Below are 23,060 nucleotides of genomic sequence, written 5' to 3' on the forward strand. Positions count from 1 at the left end.
CCAGCTGCTTCCAGTCTGTTTATTGATTCACTTAAGTCCTAAAACTTTAAGGGCAACAAATAGATAAGGAACTGACTTGGTATCAATATAAGTGGCTATACCACTCTTTCCTTAGGGGAATACAAATATGTTTAGACTATGTGGCTACAACCAATGATTTTAATTTTCAATTTATCCACCAAATTTGTCCTCAATTAATAATTTACTATCTTAAACATTTGAAAAACAGGGAAAATGCCTATGAAGTGTTTTCTTCTCTCATCAAATACCTTATTTTTTAGATATTCCAGATATTCAATTACTCACTAATGCAAGTCCCAAAAAAGGAGCAAGGTTTAGTTATTTTGGCTTGAAAATTATTTGTAACTATTATAGTTTCATTCATTGAATAGTTGCTGCTTATTTTTTTCCATTTAGCAAAATATCTTAAACTGCTCAAAACATCATATTTAGATATAAAGCCTTGTCTAGCATGTACAATTATATGTTTACTGATCCAGAGTCTGAATAATCACATATTGATCAAAATGAAAGAATAATTACAAGTAACTACAAATAAAGTGAATTCGACAAGTTGATTCAATGTAGGTATTTCATCAAAAGATCATTAATGAGAATAAATTTAAGTGTTTGTGAAATTATATTTAAGGCAAAGAAACTGTAATTGTTGTTAATTTTTTATTTAACATACAAACATCAATAACAATACAAAATCAGAACAATCTTAAAATCAGATGAGTAAAGTGAACCAGAAAATCCACACAGATTTTCAGCAGTTACAAAAGATCCAGTCTTACAGGGAAATAAGTGCACTTTACAGATATTCTACAGCACAGACATGATGAAGTGGTCAAAATTATTAAAATTTATGTTTTCAAATCAATTCAATTCATTTTGTCAGAATCAATAATAGTAAATGGAAAAAAGTTTAGAGAATGTGAAAACAATTTACTGAGAGGAGGGACAATTAGAAAACAATCAATAAAAAGTCCATACATGATCACTTCCAGATGTACAGCCTGCTTTGCGATTATTTTGACTGTACTATTTAATTTTTCCTCTATATATAGGTGTATATATATGTTATTACACACTGAATATTGTGTTAGTATATTGAATACACCCTCTCCAAACAGCAGACTAAAATGAACAGTAACAGAGGGTAAGAGTGGAAATAGTCAGATAATAAAAACAGGCTGGAATAAAAAACGAATCACAAAAATAATCACTAAACACAACTGGCAAAAAGAAGAGTACATATTTATACACTGGAGAGACACGTTGTGAAAAGCTGGGGAGGCCTTTGGAGTCGGGCATCGAACTTATCTCATGGGCAAAGGTAAGATGATGAGAGGAAGACACGGAGATGTACTGAACAGCTGAGGCCTGGGAAGCCTATAAAGTGTCAGTGTCTCCGGTAACATGAACTTGAAACCAAGGTAAGCATAAGATACCGGAGTGAACCAGGATAGCGATGCTCATGCACGGTGGAGTGGTGGAGCTACACCCCGTTTCCAGCAGATTTAAAGTCAGCGCCTCTAGTTCCCCAGTTAATCTGGTCCCAACTGTGAGGAAGCCATGCGACACGTTAAGGTAAAGGTGCAGAGATACAGCAGAGTTGGGGGATTGTTGTGGGACTTCCTCTGATCTAAACCACAATGGAATCACTGCCCACAGTAAAAGCATCAACAAATGCTCCCATTTCCTTCTCAACAGTGGGCAGCAGCCGCACTAATGGCATCATGCCTCCTTTCTCCAGAGCTATAAAATGCAATCTCGGTTGTTATCAGGCGGCTGAACAACAAGCTAACAATGTGTGAGTGCCGTGAACCTGAGACGAGGCAGACCTGCCCTTAACGGGAGGATGTCTTCTTATTTTGATTTCCTTCAACAGTGTTAAACTATTCATTGGCAATAATGTCAATGGTACAATCCCAAGTTGTGAAAAAGAAAGAAAATAGCGTCCAGCATCTTCCAGTGTAATTCAATCTGTTTATGAAGTCATTTTGGACATTTGACTTATAACCATTTGCAAGAAATCCTTCAGGCTATTATCATCTTGCAACAAATGTGCATTTGACAAAATCTGAACATGGGCCAGTCTTGAAAGCTTTTAGTGGCTTTGTACTGAGTGGAGCCAACATTAAACCTCATTACTCCCGATGGACGACTCCCTACGTTAATACAGAGGCATATTCCTGTTGCAAGAACACAACTGGCCCACCATAATTACGAGATGTCTCTAACTTTGTTCCCATTGCCAAATCAATTTCTGGCATTTCGCAGTGATGCTCCTTGAAAGGCCAATTTTAAATCAATTATTCATCTCAGAATCGAAACCATATACCACAAAGTATTAGGGCCGCTTGAAGGGATATAATAATGGGAGATTTCCCGAAAAAAGCCATAATATCACGAGGCAAAAAAAGTTCTACATTTATGAGAGAGATCATAATTTCAAGCAACATGTCAATTTTATTATTGAAATTTGAAATATTATCTCCTAACTTTTCCACTTTATACGGCCCTAATACCCTAAGTCGTAGCATACTAATGTTTGCATCTATCCAAATGTAATACTCGGACCCTGACTTCCATTCATTTTATATCAAATGAAAATTTCCTTTTGCTCAAGCATATCTAGCCACAGTCAGTCTATTTGATCGTCCAGTACCAATGAGGGGATGATTAGATCTGATTAATCTGTACATATATAAAACTCTTAATAACATTCCTATTTTACACAGTAGCAGATACATGTATTGTCATTAACTTAACTTAAATGCCCTGAATCTGTTTTCTAAGGTTTTAAAGTCAATCATTGAAAAAAAAACTGGCAGAAGAAAATCAAGTGCAGTTCGTGCGACAAAAAGATCGAACAAAGATTCCAAACTGACTGCTGCCTCTTGAAGTGTACTCCTTTTTGTTACAATATACACATAAACATTTCGTTACCTTTTGTTAGTCTGCAGCAGTACAAGATGGCCGACTAAATATGACTCGAAGAGCTTCTACAGTAAGCGTACAGCTAGGTTTGTGATGTGGGAACAAAGTGACATTAGTAGACAGAAGACGTGCAAGTATACTGGGCAAAGTAGAAACCCATTCGGGGTATATGGTGAAAGGAAGTCGAAATGTTCTCACTGGAGGAGGATCATGCTGGACAGGAGCACGAAGAGGGAGGTGCCAAGCTGAATCACGCCGTAGCTCAGGGGGTCGCCGCGATTGGGCTGCAACTGTTGCTCGGCCTTTCGCACGAGAAACTGCTGAGAATATTCCATGTACTTCTCCACGCAGCGCTTGGACCTCACTTGCTCAATCAGTGCCGGGTATCCAATCTCCTCAATGCTGACGGTGTCGTTATCCTCATCGCTTCCAATCTGAGTAGTGGTGGAGCTGCGGCTCTGTTCTTTCAGAAGATCAGTCCTGTTCATGCAGGTGCTCATGAAGTTCTCATAGGTCTGGGCTCGGGGCGGAGGCTGGTAGACATAATCACGGCCATAGTCTTTTTGATCGGTGGAGCGGGAGCCATAGCTGCGGTACATGTAGTTGTTGTAGGAGTTCTCCTCTTCGGGGTTGCGGAAATTAAAATGCGGTCTAGGGAAACGCCCAAGCCCATATCCGACGGCCATTCCAGCCACAGCACCGACACCTGCTGCCATCATGGCTTTTTTGGCAAAACCTGTTGACTGGGGCTTGTATCCCATATTCTGTACAGAATGGGAGAATGGAGACCCTCCCTGCCCATAACCACCTTGCCCATAGCCTCCCCCACCGTAGCGGGGACTGAGGATCTTATTATTGGGGTTCCAGTTGGGGGAACCAGCAGGATAACCACCAGGGTAACCCCCTGGATTTCCGGCAGGCGCACCCCAACCTTGTCCTGTATTACCACCTCTGACTGGGTAGCCACCTCCTGCTGGGTAGCCACCTGCTGGGTAGCCACCTCCAGCTGGGTATCCTCCACCACCTGGATACTGATTTGGATTATTTCTTCCTGGATTCTGGTTAGGATAACCACCTCCTGCTGGATAACCTCCAGCAGGGTTCTGGTTCGGATAACCTCCAGGATTGGCTCTACCAGGATTCTGGTTAGGATAACCTCCAGCAGGGTTCTGGTTCGGATAACCTCCAGGATTGGCTCTACCAGGATTCTGGTTAGGATAACCTCCAGCTCCTGGATAACTTCCTGGGTTTTGTCTGGGAACTCCTCCTGGATTTGTGTTGCCTCCTCCAGGATGAGGGTAAGTTCCCCCGGCGGGATATGGATTGGGGTTTTTATTAGGACTCTGAGGCTGCCTCGGATAGCTTCCTGGCTGAGAGCTAGGCTTGGATTGTGTCCCACCCCTGTTGCCGGATGATGAGGTCTTCTTTCCGCTGCTGCTGCTGCCGCCGCCTCTTTTAGCCCATGTTGATTCAGTGCTCAGGAGAAAGACAACAAGAAAGGATACAACCGCAACCTCGCACACCCTCCCCATCGTGGCCCTACACAGACAAAAGGGTTTCAAGGTGATTATTTTAAAAACATGACAACAATAGAAGAACAGACGTTGCTTTCCATGTCCCTTTCTTCAGCACCATCTATAAGCATGACATGCAGAATGGCCTGGCCTTACTTTTCATCTCATAATAACCTACATGAAAAATAATGGAAAATGATACACCATCTAATATTCCTCTAAGGTCCATATGACATTTAACATCCACTTACATCCAGAGCACATTATTCCATCATTTGGTTCATTTTAAAGACAGAAATAATTAAATAAGTGATATCAACGGAACATCCGCACACTCTGATTAATTATCTACATGTTTTTTCATCTTTAAATCGGTGACTTACAAGCGTTGCATCATTATCATGCAGCCTATTCGCCCGGTTAAATATATTCACTAAATTAAATGATAGGTTTATATGTGCAGCACGTGCTCCGCTTTATTCTCTAACCTAATAAACGGAGGCTAACGTAACATAAGCAGTAAGTATAATTCAATTTACGCTAATTTCTTACCGTGAATTGTTGGATTGTGTGAGAGCTTCGTTGTTGCTGCGTTGTTATGTCCTTCAGTCCTCCCTCTGCTCCGTTATGAGGCCTGGCTCGGGATGGGTCTGTCCAGGCGGGGTGCGCTCGTTTCGATGCACAGCGACTCCACTACGGAGCTACTAGGGGAAATATTGTTTTGACACTCATGGAAGAAAAAACACATATAGACATCAAGGATTGTTTTTATATTTATATATCAGATTGTTATAAATGGTTTAGGCTATTATATATGTATATTGTTTAGCAGGACTAGGTTGAGGGGTTAAGGGCTTGCTGAGCGACTCATTCTCTGTTATTTGGAGCTTTTAATGTGAAATGGAAATATTAGCAATTTTTACTTTTAACCCTTAACCTTTTTCTCACTTTATTTAATACATTGATACAAACAAACTGTCAAAATTCTAAGGGGAAACGTAAAACATGCGGGATTAACACAGAAAAACTGAGTAAGGAAATGTAAGGTAACTTGACAACATTTTGGTTTTTTCGTCAAAGATATTGAAATATATAGTTTTTATTTCTTCATTAAATGTAAAAATGTGTCAAGTTGTACGGTGTAATACAGTCATTTAACTTAATTTCTATACTTAATTAAATGTGTCATGTATTTATTTTCAGGTACTTTTCACTTTTTCTTCATTACAAATATCAGCAAATATCAGTACTTTCCCATCCACTGCATTTTTTTAACAGAGCATTGGGTCACACATGAAATGGATTTATTAGATGATTCACAAATGATTATTCTTGAATGTTGTGTTGGAGATAGATAGAAAGATAGATAGATAGATAGATGGATAGGGTTAGGGTTAGCCTGTAAAATTACGATACAATTATGGTTTGCATAAGCAGCCCTGTGCACATAAAACATGCAGGATTAATACAAAAAAATGAGTAAAGAAATGTAACGTAACTTGACACCATGTTGGTTTTCTCGCCAAAGATATTGAAATATATAGTTTTTATTTCTTCATTAAAAATGTGTAAAGTTGCACGCTGTAATACAGTCATTTAACTTAATTTCTGTACTTAATTAAATTTGTGATGTATTTATTTTCAGGTACTTTTCACTTTTACTTCATTACAAATATCAGCAAATATCAGTACTTTTTTTTACAGAGCATTGGGTCACACATGGAATGGATTTATTAGATGATTTACAAATGATTATTCTTGAATGTTGTGTTGGAGATAGATAGAAAGATAGATAGATGGATAGGGCTAGGGTGTGGGTTTGGGTTAGCCTGTAAAATTACGGTACAGTTATGGTTTGCATAAGCAGCCCTGTGCACCATATTGTTATTATATCACAGGCAAACTAAATGCTGCTAACGTTAGCTCTGTTTCCGTCACGTCTCTGTGGATAAAACAAGCGCACCCCACAGGGTCTACGCAGCGGCTCTCTCATTGGATGATGGCGGCTCTCCATGACGTCAGGCTCGTAAACCGCCGAGGACCCGTATGTACTCGCAGTCCTGGCTTCGGGTAAAAGTGAGGAATCATGTCGGGAAGGAGGAAGCTCTGCGGAGGATCTGCGTCCATTAGCGGCTCTCACACATAAACAGCCCCGGGGGACGGACGGTGCGAGGCGGGAGAGACTTTCCTGGAGGGGAGACGAATTAACGGAAGCGACGTAGAGTCTGTGTCGCATGGACGGGTAATATACAGTAAGACAGCGGGGAGGACAAGAAGAAGAAGAAGCAGCCGAGAAGGGACACCGAGACTGCGGGGAGGAGGACCGGTGTGTGCCGGGGGTCGAACCGGGAAGGGGCCGCTCCGAGCCGGGCATGTTATCCGTGCTGTCCTATGGCAGACTGGTCGCCAGGGCTGTCCTAGGCGGGCTGTCGCAGACGGACGGCCGGGACTACAGCCTGGTCAGCGCCAGCTGCGGCTTCGGCAAAGACTTCCGCAAGGGGATCCTGAAGAAGGGCATGTGCTACGGGGACGACGCCTGCTTCATAGCGAGGCACAAGACCGCCGACGTGCTGGGTGAGCTGCAGCGGGACCACGGAGCACCGACACCGGGCACACACACACAGAGACACACAGACACACGCACAGACCCGCACACACACGCACTATGCGATCGGGTGACCTTCAGTGAGCCCTCACGTGTAGCGACCCCTCAGATGAAAACACAGCCCCCCACCATCACCCCCTGCAAACACACAACCACAACCCCCCCCCGCCTTACAACCATCCAGTTTAATAATACATACCAGGACAGATTCCTGTTATAGATCATTCCGGATATTAAACCTTTGATCGATCTATTTGACTCTTGTTCTGTAATGTGGACGTTTCTCGATCAGAAACTCGAACGACCTTTCACCCAGATGAGCTCAACCTGCACATCACACTGCGCAGACTCAATATATAGATCTCGTTTGGTCAGGATGTCTCAGATATTAACACTTATAGAAGGATCGAGTTGTTAAAGAGCGGATCTCTGCCTCTAGGACCGAAAACTACAATGTCTTGCAAAGGTCAGAATGGTTGAGCATGGAGGCAGCCATGTTGCTAATTCCCCTCGCTAGCCTGTTAGCTTAGCTCAACGTCAAGGCTTTGTCCTCACCGCTTGTCTGACTTGAGGGTATATAAAGTGCATTTCTCGACTCGGCACGAGTTTGTCAACATTGATATTACGTGTTGTGTGTTTGATCAGGCTGCGTTTGGGGTTAAATGCTACTCCCTGGTGATGTGACGTTTAAATAGCTCAGCTCAGAGGAATGAGGGTTTCACGTGTTTACACATGTAAGCAGAAACAACGTAGAGGTGCTGGAGGTTTGTGGTCGCCTCTCAATGGAGCGTCAATAAAATAGGATGATTGTCCTGTTTCCAGAGGCACACCTGAAAATATCTGGAAGTTCCCAGAGTGTAGTTTCACCTCCTTTTTTAAAAAGGAACTTTACATTAGAGAGAAATAGTAAGAATACAATAATATGAGTGTTTTGTTTATGATCTTCCTTATATGGTATGGAAACAACGTTTATTAATCACGTTGATGTTTCTAATCAATAATAACCTCACAATATCTTGTAGGGCCGGAGGATATGGTCAAAACTAACAAAATAAACATTGGTCACTATATAGCATGCTTGGACAATATACAGTAATAATATAGTTTTATATATATAACATCATAGTCTTGTGAATTAATCTGAAAGGATGTTTTCCAGCTAATTTCGCTTGAAAGTACAGTAAAGCTTCCCCCCAAAATGTGTTGACCTATATTGATACTTTCTAAAAACCCATTTACAGATATAGTCACTGTACAGTTACACCACCATGGTTAAACAATACAAATATTGAATCACAAAATCCCTCTGCCCTTTTCTCATATTTAACATTCTTAAGAAACAAAGGAACATGCTTCTTTGGTACAGAAATCATATGGGCTTCACTTGAACATCTGTCCAGTGAGTTTGACATGCAAAATTTGCATCAGCACTAGAATCCTGACTCATTGCAATCAGGATATCTGTCAAAATAAAAGCTATATTGCTGTGCCCCAATGGTGATGTACAGAGCATGGAGTCGGGACTGATAAGTAAAAACTGGAATGAAGTCACTCAGCTAAATGTATAGTAGAAGTGTGAGACTGTTTGCCTGGTATCTGACCAATGTTATGTTCATTCCTGTCCATCAGGTGTAGCAGATGGCGTAGGTGGCTGGCGTGACTACGGCGTTGACCCCTCTCAGTTCTCCGCCACCTTAATGAGAACCTGTGAGCGACTGGTGAAGGAGGGACGCTTCATTCCCAGTTACCCAGTGGGCATCCTGACCTCTGGCTACTACGAGCTTCTACAGAACAAAGTTCCCCTGCTGGGTGAGTACACACAGACGTCACGTTGTGTTATACAGACCGTCTGCAGTGGAGGGAGTCATGGTTCTTTGTGAAGAGCTGTATTCTGAGAATTAAAGAACACAGCTACAGGATGATTCAACTTTCTTTAACTAACCAGAAAATTGCAAAAAGGTACACAGAACTGCTGATTTGACAAGTAATTTATGACATATCTATTAATGTAAGGAGGTAGTTATCGTTGCTTCAGACTTTGACCTGCACCCTACTTACTGCAATCGAGGTAACTAACAGACTTGATCAGCTGTGTTTTGTTGTGCCGCCACTCGAAAGTTGAGATGCAGTGACCTTAAACAATTTTCCTTTAGGGTAGGGGGAATATTTTGCCTCATACCAGAAGCGTCCAAAAGGTCTGGAGTGCATCTGTAACAGACACTGCTGGGGAGCTGGAGAGATTTCAGACGCCTGACCAAGTCAAACATGTGACCAAGGTCACATTTCTCCTGAAACTCAGTATCTCTGACCCACAGCCAGAGCAGACGCCAAATGTTAACCTCCTCCCCGTGTTACCGTGTCTATCACACGACCTACTGTTATTTTGAGGAGCGGTGACGCGCTCTGTGTCTGACCTTCCTCTCCCAAGGTTACTAAGACGATTGGTTCGTAAAGCTGCAGTCTCTGGGGATCTGGGACAATGTGACCCAGATGTGTGTTTTGGTTTTTCACACTCAGCATTACATTCACAAGGAAGGTGCACACAGAGGCAGTGATATACTGGTTGATCAGCATTCTACCTCTTGAAAGTGAAGCCAAACACACAACTCCCGTTTCATGTCTGCCTGGCCTGGATGTTTTTCACTGTGGTGCCACATGATACATAAGTTAACACTTGTTCCTCCTCTTGTTTGCAGGGAGCAGCACAGCCTGCATCGTGGTTCTGGAGAGACGGAGTCACCGGCTACACACGTGTAACCTCGGTGACTCTGGTTTCCTGGTGGTCCGGGAGGGAGAGGTGGTCCATCGCTCAGACGAGCAGCAGCACTACTTTAACACGCCCTTCCAGCTGTCTATTGCTCCCCCAGGGTCCGAAGGGGTGGTGCTCAGTGACAGGTCAGTAGCTCGCGCTTGGCTGCATCATAACAAGTCATGTGAGCATTACTTAAGGATCAAAAATGAAAAGTGATTTGTGGTAGAGACAGGACAGAGCAAATGTGGCTGTAGTACGATCTGTCCGCCAATGTTTGAAGAATAAACACGATCTGAGCGGCTTTGTGTCACAGTTTGTGCAGGTGTACACACGACATGTTTGCTGACAAACTAGACTGTGTATCTGCCATTTGAACTAGTTCGTCATCTTTCCTGTTTTCACTGACATGGAAAATCCCCCTGTCCTATTTTCCAACATAAATTATATGGACCTGTCACAGTTTCATAATGAACAAAAGCATTTACACACTCATAACTGTAACTATGGGTTTTGAACCTTTTATTTTAATTGCAGAATTGTTTGCAGCGATCTTTGCTTCGTTCTCTCCATTAGCAGCTACCACCAGGGAGTGAACTAATTCTGTAATAAACACAGACCCCAGTTTATATGCACATGAACTTATTTATTGCTGAAAGTATATCAGTACTTTAAGCACATAATCATCAGTTAATGCTATTCTCTGCACAGACTTGTGTTCTAGGTGATGCTTGTTGTTGTATTAATGGTTCACTGACTCACACAAGTCAAAAAGACAAATATAGAGAGGATGTACAGTTTTGTTCTCTATTTTTCTCTGTATGCCTCTGTGAAACAATCTTCGAAAAGGTCAGAATATGCATCTCAGCAGGAAAGAATAATACTATAATAATAGGCAGTCTATTATTAGCTGGGTTCTTGGATGCAAAAATACAAGTCTTTATAATTGGCTTGCTTCAGGCAGAATCATTCTTTGTAGATGTCGTCTTTTTATAAAAACCTGTTTCTTTCTGCCTGCAGACAACTGCCTCAACTAAAGTGTAATCGCTGTTATCTCAGTGGTGCGCACATACAGACTTGCCAGGCTGCCCAGATAGGTGTCACAATTTGATTCCGACAATGGAAGCCTGATTAACAAGGGATTAATCTTTTGTAATCCATTTAGAGCAGTCTCAAGGTCTTTTTTTTCCTTCTTCCTCCCACTGGTTAATCATTTTTCTCATGGTGTGAGATAAAGTTCAAGTTGGCCCTGTAGTATGTCACTTTAAAATAAAGGCTCCCCAGATTATGGAGGATCATACTGTTAAAGGGTACCAGGAAATACAACTTAAGAATTGGTGGAGCACCAGCAAACAGGAGGTCCTTACAGTGTCCGCTGAGGACACACAGGACCGGCTGCTTCCAAGTCAGCTGTCAGATTAAACACCCTATCGTGTCCACCGCTAAGATTTGGCAGCGTGTCCTGCTTAATTCCGTAGTGGAAACTGTTGAGGGCAGCTCAGGCGTCACATGTCGGTTTCACTTGTGATTGAACTCAACCTCCTCCTGTTTCCTCCAGTCCCGATGCAGCTGACAGCTCCTCCTTCGATGTGGAGCTCGGTGACATCATCCTGACAGCAAGCGACGGCCTCTTTGACAACATGCCCGACTACATGATTCTTCAGGAGCTCAAAAAACTGAAGGTGTGTGTCTAGTTAAACATTTTACACATGTGCAGAAATTTAGTTTATTTCACGTTTCAATGACATTTCCATGCTTTTTATGTTGATTTATTTTTTCTTCCAGACCACCAACTATGACAGCATCCTGCAGACTGCACAGAGCATTGCAAAGCAAGCTCACGATCTTGCCTATGACCCCAACTATATGTCTCCTTTTGCACAGTTTGCCTGTGACAATGGTCTGAATGTAAGAGGTAAGTTGTTCCTGTTGTCTTTTCCTTTTTATTCTTGGCACAGTACATGTATTAGAGAAGTTATTAAAAGCTGTGTGACCAAAGCTGTCTTTTTTTTTTATATATAAAAGAAACAATTATTAGCCGTTATGAAAATAGTGTGTATACCTGTACTGATTTTTGTTCATGGTGTCTTTTTCTGCAGGAGGGAAGCCAGATGATATCACAGTGCTGCTGTCGATTGTGGCTGAATATACAGACTAAAAGAGTGTGTGTATCTCTGTCTGCGTGTGTGTGCACGCTTCTTGGGGGGGCTGATCCTTCCTTACCATCTGCCTGAGTCTTCCACCTGCAGCCCTCCCAAAATGCACTGTGTCCGCCGGGCTGATTTGGAGAGGCCCCGCTAACACGACACACTCCCTGCTGCAGGACGTCCCCCTGTGTGACATTTTGATTTCTTCTTCTGTTTCGTTTGGATGCTTGAACGGTTTAAGAAGAAGCAGGCAGCTAGGCCACCTTCATGTTGATCATGATGCAGGAGGAGCCGAGTACAATGGGTCGAGGGATGCATCGTCAGGCTCCCATGTGTCACAGTGACAGTCACTGGGGGTTTTAAAATCTGCTGGCCCTTGTGATAAAAAAGAAAAAGTGATATTTTAAGAGGAGTAAGCCATGGTTTGGGGTTGTTCACAGTTGTGGACACATCTGTCTGTGTTGTTCTCCTTGTTTGTCTGTTCCATGTTGTAAACATGTTTGAACGAACCATACAGACGGACTGAGGAGGCTGAGAGTGGAGGAGTCTTAACTGGGAATGAAAAGTAATAGGTGGCTTTGTGAATGTTCGTTAATGTGGTCAGATCAAAGTAAAGAGATACTAACCCATGTTAAAGCTCCCGTGCGAAGGTTAATCAGGTTTGGTCACTTGGTCGTGGGATCCGTCGGTGTGCACATCCTGATAAGTTGTAAATATTTCTGTGTTTTCAGGGCTCCGCCTTTTTCTGTCATCTCTGCTCAGTTTTTCTTTAAGGCAAAGAGTTGTTTTGTTACCGTTGTGGAAGAGGTACACATGCATTCATAAATATATACTTTTTCCTGTATAGATGTTGATATTGAAGTGAGCTTTACCAATCCCACTCTTCCACTTGCTGAAATGAACAAGAATATATTAGCTGAGATCGATTGCTTCAGTTGTGTGGTAGGAAGGAGTAAATGTGTGTGTGGTATAGATGTGAGGAATTGTTGTTTGAATATGTGGCGTATTCGATGTTGATATTTGTTCTCTCACAAAGCTAAAGCTAGCATCTGGGAATGCTTGCAATTGCAATGATAGGTCAGGTGTGAATTTTTAAGAAAAAAAGACATATTTTTTTAATGTTTAGTTTTAAAAGTAAATAGTTTGAAGTGTCTGCTGACATGAAGTTTGTGTGATTGGTGGAAAAAAGGATCCAGATATCTTAAAGTGAGCTTATTGGTGTAATTTCTCCATTTCTTTTTTCCCTCTACATTTGTCTGCTGCTTCTCTTTTGTAATTCAGAAGTCTGGATGGTCATAATGATTGATGTGTGTGCTGGATTCCACCTGATGACCTAAATTAAAGACATTGATAATACTGTTCTGCCCATAATAGCCTGTCCCTGTGTCAAACACCTCGCCCCATTGGTTTGGACAATGTCTTATAATTTAAAAGCAGGTGCACCAAAGACACAATTTCGTTGTGTATGTCATTATGCTTAGTTGTTATAAATATCATGCAGCAATACTGTAAAGCCCTTGTGCTCTGGGTTTTGTGTGATGGCCAGAAGTGGGGGTGGAAATGTTCAGAGGGACGTTGAAGTATATTTTCTATGCTTAAAGTTGTTTGAGAGTTAAGGTTGCATCATATGTCTAGTTTAAGTTATAGGTGAGTGGTTGTCTATAACAAAGTCTAAGACCGGTTTATAAACCAAAGAAGGAAAGCCATATATAAATACAAGATAAGGGCGCCGCTCAGCCGGCTGTAAGGATAACATTTCAATGGGGGAGACCAGAATTGTCACTGTGTTGTTCCTCTTAAATAGTCTTGGGAGAAATTGTATGTTTCATTGTGAAAGCAGGATGCTACAAACTTCATAATTCATTTATGTGAGGGATCAGAAGTGCGACTAATGACCACATTTACATGAATCCAAATTCGTGGCAACTTATTTGCATTTTTTCTGTCCTGCTCTGTGGATTCTGTGTTAGTTTGTGTCACTCGTTTGCATCCTGCTCTCGTATTAAGGACGTTTTTGTACGTCAGATGTTTTCTGACCTTGTATTCACGGTAAAGATGGAGCTACATTTGACAGAGAGATGTAACCTATATGCAGGAGGGGGGGTGGTGAGATGGATAATGGTGCTGTTAACTTAAAGTGTGTGGGTGTGTGTGTGTGGGTGAGCACAGTTTCAGCCTTAACAAATAGCTAGACCTGTCATCAAGAGGCCTTTCCTGTCATTGCAAGCTTGTCTCCCTCCACATTGTGTTTAATGTCAATGTAAAGTCGTTCTCAAAGGTGCTTCTGCGGTCTGTGTGGTACGATTGTCATCTCTCAAGCAAGCGATGTCTGTGCGTGTGAAAGACACACCCATGTCAGTGTACATACAGTGTAACAATGCAGGTCTAATTTATGTAAATATGTTTTAAAATATGTACAATATTTAAATAAAGAATCTAGTATTTATACTAAATTTGTTTGCCTTTTCGTGATTTTATTTCATGGTTCACCAAAGATGTTTGAAAACTATAGATTTGTTTTTTTCAAGGAGGGAAGATGGGGGGGGACTTGACCGAAGCCTCAATATTGACGTAGGTTTTATATTTTCTCTAAACAACCAAATTAGATTTTCTCATGAACTGCTTAACATTTAAAATATTTTATTGCCATTTTGTTTGATATGATTCTATATTAAATATACTGAATCAAGTCAAATAAATGACAGAACAAATTAATATATTTATCTCAAATCTAAGGTTCAATGAAAGAACTAATTTGGTATGCATTGTACCCATCAAACAAAAGTCCATAGAAACATAAAGTAGCTAAGTACATTTACTGAAGTGCAAATTGAGGTACTTTAATGAATATTCTCATGTTCTATTGCCCAATTCTTCTACCGCACTGTATCAGCATCAAGTATCTGTAACTTGATGCTGTTCATATCTAGTAACAGCAAAAAAAATGTCCTAACAAAACACCTGTCAAACGCAGCTGTGCATGCGAGACAATAGAGAGTTGTGGCAGTTTGAAAGAATGTGAGTCAACCGGGCAAAGAGCGATGTCCTGTTCTTTTAGATGCCATTCGGGTTCGACTTCAATCCTTTGAGTTTGCACAGGCTTCTCTATCTCTCACAGGAGATGAGGGGATTGAAGAAATCAATATCAAGGGGAATTCATTTTTTTTATTTTGTGAATTCGGTTTAAAGGGGATGCCTCTCCATACAAATTCCCTTCTGTATCGAAATAAATACAAATGAATGAATAAAGCCTGTCCCTGTAGGTGCTGAGTTGAGCACTGGGTGGCGCTGGAGAGTCAGGGGGTGTTCTGTTTACTGATGGTCTCTCACCTTCCCCTCAGCTATCTGTGCCAACTCAGCTAAAAAAACAGCTAAACACTCAGCTAACTCGCATTCCCGCTGACAGCACACATTCCCTGCGTGGGTCAGCTGACACCAATGTGATGCTAGCGTGTTAGCTTAGCACCTAGCAGGAGGAAGACACCCTAAAAGGTAACCGAGAGCAAGGAGCTTTGGCTCTTTAAGCTTTGGACGAATAGGTGGGAATCCGCTTTGTGGGACAGGAGTCCGCCAGAGGAAGGAGGAGGAAGTGGAGCCATGACAGCGACTACCTGGTTAGCACTAGCAGGTTAGCAGCCAGGAAGCGAGCTAGCTAGCTAGCCGTGACAGCGGGTTAAGCTAGCAGGCGGGCGTCTTCATGGACAGCTGCGGGGAGCTGCTGGCTGAGATCCGGGGATTAACTCGAGGTTAGGCGGTCGGACTGTGAGGTAAATGTTGGTTAAATGGCAAAGACCGAGCGGGGCAATGGGCTGGACTTCGCCACGGACAAGCTGACAGACACCGGGAAGGGCGGCGGGTTCGGAGCCGAGGTAAACGGCGGTGCCATCCAGGGGGAGGACCGGGTGGACAAGTACGGATTCACCGGGGGAGCCCAGCAGAACTCCGAGGAATCGTAAGTGGAGTTTCACACACATTAAAGTGTTATTCTGTCACTCAGCTGAACACAGGTAGAAGAGCTCTGGATCCCAGGCACATTCACTCACTGTCATGGAACCAGTTTGTTATTACTGGGACCAACAGATTGTCATTTCATATATATTCAGTGCACTCAGAGAGTGGATGAAAACTAACAGATAGATCAGTCCATATTACAAATGTGGCTTAATTTAGCTGATTATCCATATATTTAGAAGGACAGGCTTAAATTCAATAATAATCAATTAATAATCTATTTTGTTCTTATCAATAACACAACAAAAGTGCAATATGAACATAGATATTGGTGAAATACATCATCTTACTACCTCAGATTGGTAAAAATGTTTTGCTGTTTATCAAGTTTTTCTCATTCTCTGCCCTTAAAGAAGAGTTTTAACCCACCACCTTCACTTAGGAGCAAAAATCAGCTTTAAACATAAACAATAATAAAGTGACATTTATTATGATGAACAGTTTTATGTTGACATGATCTTGGCCCTAAGTCACAGCTACGCCTCTTGTCACCTGGACCAGCAGGGACCAACCTTATTGCTTTATGTATCTTCAAAGTGAATCAAAGTCCACTTTGCATGTCAAGGTTTCCATACGTATCTGTTATGAGCACATAGGAGAACTGTTGCCTTGTTGTTTCCCTCTTTTCTAGAAGCAGGAAGGGACCTGTTATTTGAATATAGAAAAGATAAGAAAAGAGGAACAAGTTTACATATATAATGTGTTATCTGTTTGTTTTCTTTCCTCCAATGTTAATTCATTTGGCAGCTCAGGATGGAAACCACAGACCGACACCGCTGTAATTCCCTTTAAGTCTTATCAGCCATAATTCATTGTTCCCACTTTCCCTATTCAAGCTTTCTCTTTCCCTAAACATGAGAGACCACATTAATCTTGGGCTTGACTCAATATCAAGTGGTCAATTGATTTAACCGATTCTTGTCACTGGTTTCCTGTTGGACTCTGAGATCCTCTTGGTCTGTGGTCGCCGACCTGATAGTTCTGATCCCTGTAGGTTTTCAAAAATATATATGATTGGTCATGAGATGATTAATGAGAAACAATCAAGGCAAATTGTGATACTAAAAATCATGTTTATTTTTCAGATGTTTCTATAATAATCCTCTAAAGTTATTAGTCAGTGAATTGCATGTTGGGTAGTGAATAGACGTTGCTGTGTTTTAAGAGGTTATGGTCCGGCCTCCTTCTGAAAGGAAACGTCAGGTTCTGCCTCAGAGGCCATTTTAATTTTTTTCCGCATTCAGACCTGGACAACATCCTGCATTGTTATGTGTTCCTAGACAGCTGATATTTAACTTAAAGCTTGAACATTGTGCTGCACTTGATTTGTCTTGTGCGGGCAAATATAAATATAAAAGTAACAGACCCAAGTTTGATGCATTATTCCGTGTATATAGCTGATTTACAACTTGTGATCTGTCCCGAGCTATTGTATTGAAAGGTGTGACATGCAGCCCAGGCTTGTGCTCAGCATCAGCTGAGGAAATGCCAGCTCTGATCTTCAGTTTCACTGTTTTGAAATGAGGTATTAGAGCAGAAGGTTGAAGGGAACTGAACTAAGGGAAAGTTCTCCCATAGCTTCCTGTTTTCCTTTGTACTTCGTTGGCGATGGGCAAGTGTTCCAGTGGTTTGTCTGAGGGTACGTTTCCTGTGTGGACAAGGAAGAGAAGAGCCACTGCACGCCACCCTCGGGGATTCCCCTGTCATAAGCACAGGGAGGTGACACAGGACAGTACGACTGCTGTCACTCTGCATGACAAATAACTTGTTTGTCTCTTGTCATAACATTTTCTCCTTTCACCACAGCGCTGAAGCAATCCCCATCGAGGTGCTGAGACAGAGGGAGGCAAAATGGCTGGATATGCTGAACAACTGGGACAAGTGGATGGCCAAAAAACACAGGAAGGTCGGCAGTGATTTTAAATTATTTGTCGTACATATTAGCACTAATGGTAAAGCGCAATTTGCCTCAGCATGAAGATAGTTTATGTGCCATGTTTCAGTTTTTGTACATTAACTTGAACACTTACCTCTGTGTTTACTATGACTTTGAGTTTTTTTTTGTTTTTGTGAGAAACTACAGCAATACAATTATACTAGCTGTGTGAATATTAGAAGTACGTGTAATCTTTCATATAGTCAAGGGGAAAAACAAAGAAAAGTCGGTGTTCCTTTCTACATTAACTGTTCATGTTTTGAATGGCAGGTAAAAGAGCGCTGTCAAAAGGGGATCCCTCCATCGCTGCGTGGCCGGGCCTGGCTCTACCTCACTGGGGGGAAGGTGAAAAGGGAGCAAAACCAAGGCAGATTCCAGGTCAGTGTCACATTTGAGGTCGCTGTCGTGAGCATTTTCCAAAAAAGAAATAATCTATCCCCATATTACATGTATGTAAAGTAAAGATGCATTATATAATGTGTGGTACAAGACTTCAATAACTTTACTGAGTTTCAGAGCTGCTTTTATTTTAGTGGTCTTGTCAAAAGAAGCCCAAGGGAAATCACTCAAATGTTGAATGTAAAAACAATCTGTATCTCCAGGAACTTGACGATCAGACAGGAGATCCTAAATGGGTGGACATCATCGAGAGGGACCTCCATCGACAGTTTCCCTTCCACGAAATGTTTAAAGCAAGAGGAGGTCATGGGTACGCTCTTCCATCGGAAGTATCATACTTCCCAACACTTTATTAATTTGCATGAATACACAGACGTTTATGATATTAATCTCTTTATGTTAATGCATGCAGGCAGCAGGACCTGCTCCGGGTTCTGAAGGCTTACACTTTGCATCGTCCTGATGAGGGTTATTGTCAGGCCCAGGCTCCCATAGCTGCTGTTCTGCTGATGCATATGCCGGCTGAGGTGGGCTCACACTAAATGTTCAACCTCTGCAGATGTTTTAAACTTACTTACTTAAATATCAGTCATTATTTTTTTAATCTTTAAATATCTTATTTGATATTAATAAATACCTTCTCTCTTTCCTTTCTTTGTCCTAGGATGCATTCTGGGTTCTTGTCCAGATGTGTGAAAAATACCTTCCAGGATACTACAGTACAGGGCTGGTATGTCATGAGAAGAGCTTGAACATCAGAGTAATAGTTGACATTACACGTTCATAGTGTTTAACATGTCAGTTGTCACCTCCATAAACATTATATATCTTTCTAAAACTAATCTGTTGCGTATTGTAAGTATAAATACACAATCTTGTTGCTAAATGACACAGGGTTTCTGAAGACAGCATTATCTGCAGCTGAATCTTTGAATTTCTCCGGCCAGTGTGTCGCTGCATGATACACCAACAAGCTAACAACTCGAGGTGGTGACCAGGCCACAAGGACGAGATAATCACACAATCAGCTTAGGGAGAGAGAGAGAATAGTCTGTTCCCTCTTTCTCTCACTCTCTCTCTCTCTCTCTTGCTTCTGCTTTTCCTTCACTGGTCGCTGTTCCATGTCGTCTCCACAGGAGGCGATCCAGCTGGACGGGGAGATCTTGTACGCTCTGCTGCGGCGGGTGTCTCCTGCGGCCCACGGTCACCTGAGGAAGCACAAGCTGGAGCCCATCCTGTGCATGACCGAGTGGTTCATGTGCGCCTTCTCTCGCACTCTGCCGTGGACCTCGGTGCTGCGCGTCTGGGATATGTTCCTCTTTGAGGGTGAGATGACACTGCTCTCACATAACTCACTGATATGTTCACATTGCATGAAGTGAGAAGTAGGACATTTATTAAAGGGGTGTTTCAGCAGGATAACAGATGAAGCAAGTTTGGTCAAAATTTTGCTTTTAATTTGAATATATGTCTCTGACTCTAGTGTTTTAGTTGGTTCAAGACACAATATAGGTATTAAAATGTACTTATCATCCTCCCCTTCAGTTGTCAAGCAGCAGAACAGTGTTACGAGTTGGTCCTTAAATATAAGTGCAAACCCCTTCTTTAGCTGCATCTGCTGCCTCTCTCAGGAGTGAAGATCGTGTTTAAGGTGGGCCTGGTTCTCCTGAAATGCATGCTGGGATCCCAGGAGAAACTGAAGTCCTGCCAAGGTCTCTATGAAACAATGGAGCTGCTCCGAGCCATACAGCCGCAGTACATGCAAGAAAGGTTCCTGGTGCACGAGGTACGGTTAAACCTGCTGTCGTCATCTGTTTTACATTTTATTGTTTTGACTCAGCACCTAATACACACTCAGATTTGCCTGTAAGTGCAGGAGTCTTGCTTGGACTTTGCCCTTCCGTTGTTGTGCTAATGGTGAATAAAAAACGTTCACGTGTAATCTGCTGGAAAACCCATACATCGCCTCACGTTCACATTTATTCTGTCCTCGTGTCTCAGATTATTGAGCTATCAGTGTCTGAGAAAGACATCGAGAGGGAGCACCACGCTCAGCTGCGGCGTTGGAAGGAGAGTCACGGAGATCTACACTGCAAGTCCCCTCCCAGGATGCACGGGGCCAAGGCCATCATGAACGCCGAGCCGCCGAGCCGGCAGGACCTGAGACAGAGGCCCACGATCATTGTTGAGTCTCCCCTGGCGCCCGCTGGAGACAAGGTGCTGGCCGGGGACGCAAAGGGAAGAAGAAAGGCTAACAGGGAACAGCAGAAAATAACTATCCCAGCGCCAGAGGAGACACATAATCCATATCCTCCTCCTCCCAGTGACCCCTCACCTCTGCTCAAGCACTTGACCTTACAAGAGTCCAAAGAGAGTCTGAGCAGCGCAGAGCATGACACTTACCTGTAGCAGGGTAAGTTTCACACCAGTTTACATACACAAACCATTCCATATAGCCTTCACTGACTCAGCAGCTTTCAGGCATAGAGACATGACAAACCTCCATCACTTAGTGTGAGAACATTTACATTTTTACGGTCATTACACTCCAAGAAAAGTTTTGAATTTAAAGGGTATTTTGAACGGTTGTAAACGTAAAGAAATTACATTTTCAATTATGACAAAAAAATGCTGTAATAAAGGTTGATATTTACTTTAGTATTAGAGTCATAGCTCTATATTTTAAAACCCAGTGGCACTCAAGACAGTGTGAGTGCCAGGAAGCAACAGTAGGTGGCGACTGTGTGCACTTTTCAACACGTCTGTGAGGTTTATCTGAGTGGGAATATCAGCATCATATGACTGAACATGTAGGATTTCACTCAGAATCCCACCTGTTAAAAGCTACTGCTGCTATTTCATCCTCAAAGTAAAGCTCTGATTCTCTCCTGTGTCGTAAATGAAGTTTGATTTTGTCTTAATCGATGAGATCTGTCCTGGAGCACTTTGCCTTTCTAGTCTTCCTCTTTGCCTGCGTTAGTCGCTATGTTGCCAACACAGAGATTTGTATTCATCCGGCTTTGCCAGACGCTGTCGCTTTTCCCTTATTTGCAGACACAAAGTTTAAGAGCGCGTCTGTTTTGCACGGTCTGGTGACTGTTCTGATGCATCTGTGAGTTGGAACACTTCAGGGTGCTGTGAGATTAGCTCTGATGCCACAGCAGCGACCAGCAGAAATCTAATGAGAAGAAGAACTGTTGAAAAGCGAGTGACTCTCAAATGAAGGGGAAAAAAGTGTGCAGGGATATTTTATGCCACTAAGCCAAAGATTTTTATTGCATATCTTTCTAAATGTATATTTTCTAAACAGTTTATTCAATTATATTGTCGTACAGTATTTAATTTGTCAATTTGGGAGAGCTTATAGGGTTTATATTTATGTCATGAATGAGCTATGTGGAAGAACGCTAAGACAGAACTGTTTTGTACAATCTTGTAAAAGGGTTAGCGGATTTTTATACTTAGATTTATCTGATGATATCTGATGGTATGGGGAGATTGTTTATTTTGCTGCGGTCTGAGAATCTAAACTTTTTAATGCTCAAAAGTTCTATATTTTCCTTGTTTTAGTTTTAATCCTAAAACCACCAATGAATCAACATTTTTCCACAATTGAAAGAATTTGCAACCTAAATATGAAGTCTCAAGTATTTTACAAATCCTAAGCTGTTGTTGACTGACAAACTTGGTTATGTGATATTCATGCCTCAATAGGATTTGTTGGATTTTTCTCTGCACTTTCATGCAAAGGCCTTTTGTGAAGACGTCACCGAGCCATAAACTTTGAATAATAACCAAATGAAGAAATGGTTTGAGAGGAAGTAGTGCATATGCACTCAGCAGATAATTATTCCTTTACTGGAAATTCAGTTGGTGTCAACATCTTTATGAGTAATGACAAATGGTAATGTGTTGATTTCAAACATATTTTGTTTATAAATATATTCCACGGGTTTATTTTTGGGTGGATTAGGAACCACTGTTTCTCTGCGATGTTCTCTGAAGCTTTTGATATTTAGATTTAAAACATTTAGTTCATAAAACAAAATGCATTCTCTGCTCTGTCATGTAGATGGTGCCACTGAGCTTCATCCAGAGATTATTATAAAACTGTTGAGTTACTATTATGAAGGATACACAGATGTGCTTTGCCATAAAAAACCTTAGATTTTTTTGGTAAGATTTTGTATGAAAGTATAACACTGATTTAGCTAGGGGCTCGCACATTTACAATTTCTGCTGTTTTAATCAGTATATAGGACTTTTTTTCTGTGATTTGATATATTTTTGTACCAAATTACATTTAAATCAATAAATGAATGAAAACATTTCTTGGATTTTGCATATCTGTTATATTTCCCATTTTTACAGCCGGTTTCCTCTCTTTTTCCCCGGCATCTTCCGTGAAACAAAGAAAACCAGACAAGAGATGAAGTGCCACACAGACTGCGCTGAACGAGCAGGACTTCAATACACCCTGTGTTGTCATTCAGCGCCCTCGCACCCACACTGCAGCACACTTCCTCGGACACCTGTTTCTCCGGCTCTTTCAGCTCTTTGAGGAATTTGCATCTCAAATAGGTCGAATTCCCACAGCGTCTCACCCAGCCATTTGCCTTTGGTGACTGAATGGAGTGCATACAGGCCTCCTTCTTCCTCGACAAGGTTCAGCTGCAGTCCAAGAACATGACAGCCAAGAATGCGCTCCCTTATATTTTAATTTACCCAAGCAGAGAAAAGCCCCAACACCGTT

General features: G+C 41.9%; 2 protein-coding genes across 2 annotated transcripts; both read left to right on the forward strand.

Annotated features, from left to right (window-relative positions):
* Nucleotides 1-6,530: 6,530 nt before the first annotated feature.
* On the forward strand, nt 6,531-14,414 carry LOC133006447 (protein phosphatase PTC7 homolog). Its single transcript, XM_061075665.1, has 6 exons — nt 6,531-7,034; nt 8,695-8,874; nt 9,762-9,960; nt 11,373-11,496; nt 11,600-11,729; nt 11,914-14,414. Exons 1-6 carry the CDS (start codon nt 6,833-6,835, stop codon nt 11,970-11,972), a joined length of 894 nt encoding a protein of 297 aa, XP_060931648.1. The 5' UTR covers nt 6,531-6,832; the 3' UTR covers nt 11,973-14,414.
* Nucleotides 14,415-15,347: 933 nt separating this feature from the next.
* Nucleotides 15,348-22,637, forward strand: LOC133006431 (TBC1 domain family member 10A-like). Its single transcript, XM_061075664.1, has 9 exons — nt 15,348-15,913; nt 17,779-17,878; nt 18,179-18,286; nt 18,511-18,617; nt 18,720-18,834; nt 18,972-19,037; nt 19,444-19,633; nt 19,939-20,093; nt 20,309-22,637. The coding sequence occupies exons 1-9, from the start codon at nt 15,744-15,746 to the stop codon at nt 20,714-20,716; spliced, it is 1,419 nt and encodes a 472-aa protein (XP_060931647.1). The 5' UTR covers nt 15,348-15,743; the 3' UTR covers nt 20,717-22,637.
* Nucleotides 22,638-23,060: the final 423 nt, after the last annotated feature.

The sequence above is a fragment of the Limanda limanda genome, chromosome 1, assembly GCF_963576545.1.
Source record: "Limanda limanda chromosome 1, fLimLim1.1, whole genome shotgun sequence".
Lineage (NCBI taxonomy): Eukaryota > Metazoa > Chordata > Actinopteri > Pleuronectiformes > Pleuronectidae > Limanda > Limanda limanda.

Excerpts from the sequence above, each read along its gene's own strand:
- LOC133006447 (XM_061075665.1), top strand. The coding sequence starts at position 6,833 with ATGTTATCCGTGCTGTCCTATGGCAGACTGGTCGCCAGGGCTGTCCTA. Across the intron at positions 7,035-8,694 it reads CAAGACCGCCGACGTGCTGG|GTGTAGCAGATGGCGTAGGT; the intron begins GTGAGCTGCAGC and ends CCTGTCCATCAG. Across the intron at positions 11,730-11,913 it reads CAATGGTCTGAATGTAAGAG|GAGGGAAGCCAGATGATATC; the intron begins GTAAGTTGTTCC and ends CTTTTTCTGCAG.
- LOC133006431 (XM_061075664.1), top strand. The coding sequence starts at position 15,744 with ATGGCAAAGACCGAGCGGGGCAATGGGCTGGACTTCGCCACGGACAAG. Across the intron at positions 18,618-18,719 it reads AAAGCAAGAGGAGGTCATGG|GCAGCAGGACCTGCTCCGGG; the intron begins GTACGCTCTTCC and ends TAATGCATGCAG. Across the intron at positions 19,038-19,443 it reads GATACTACAGTACAGGGCTG|GAGGCGATCCAGCTGGACGG; the intron begins GTATGTCATGAG and ends TCGTCTCCACAG.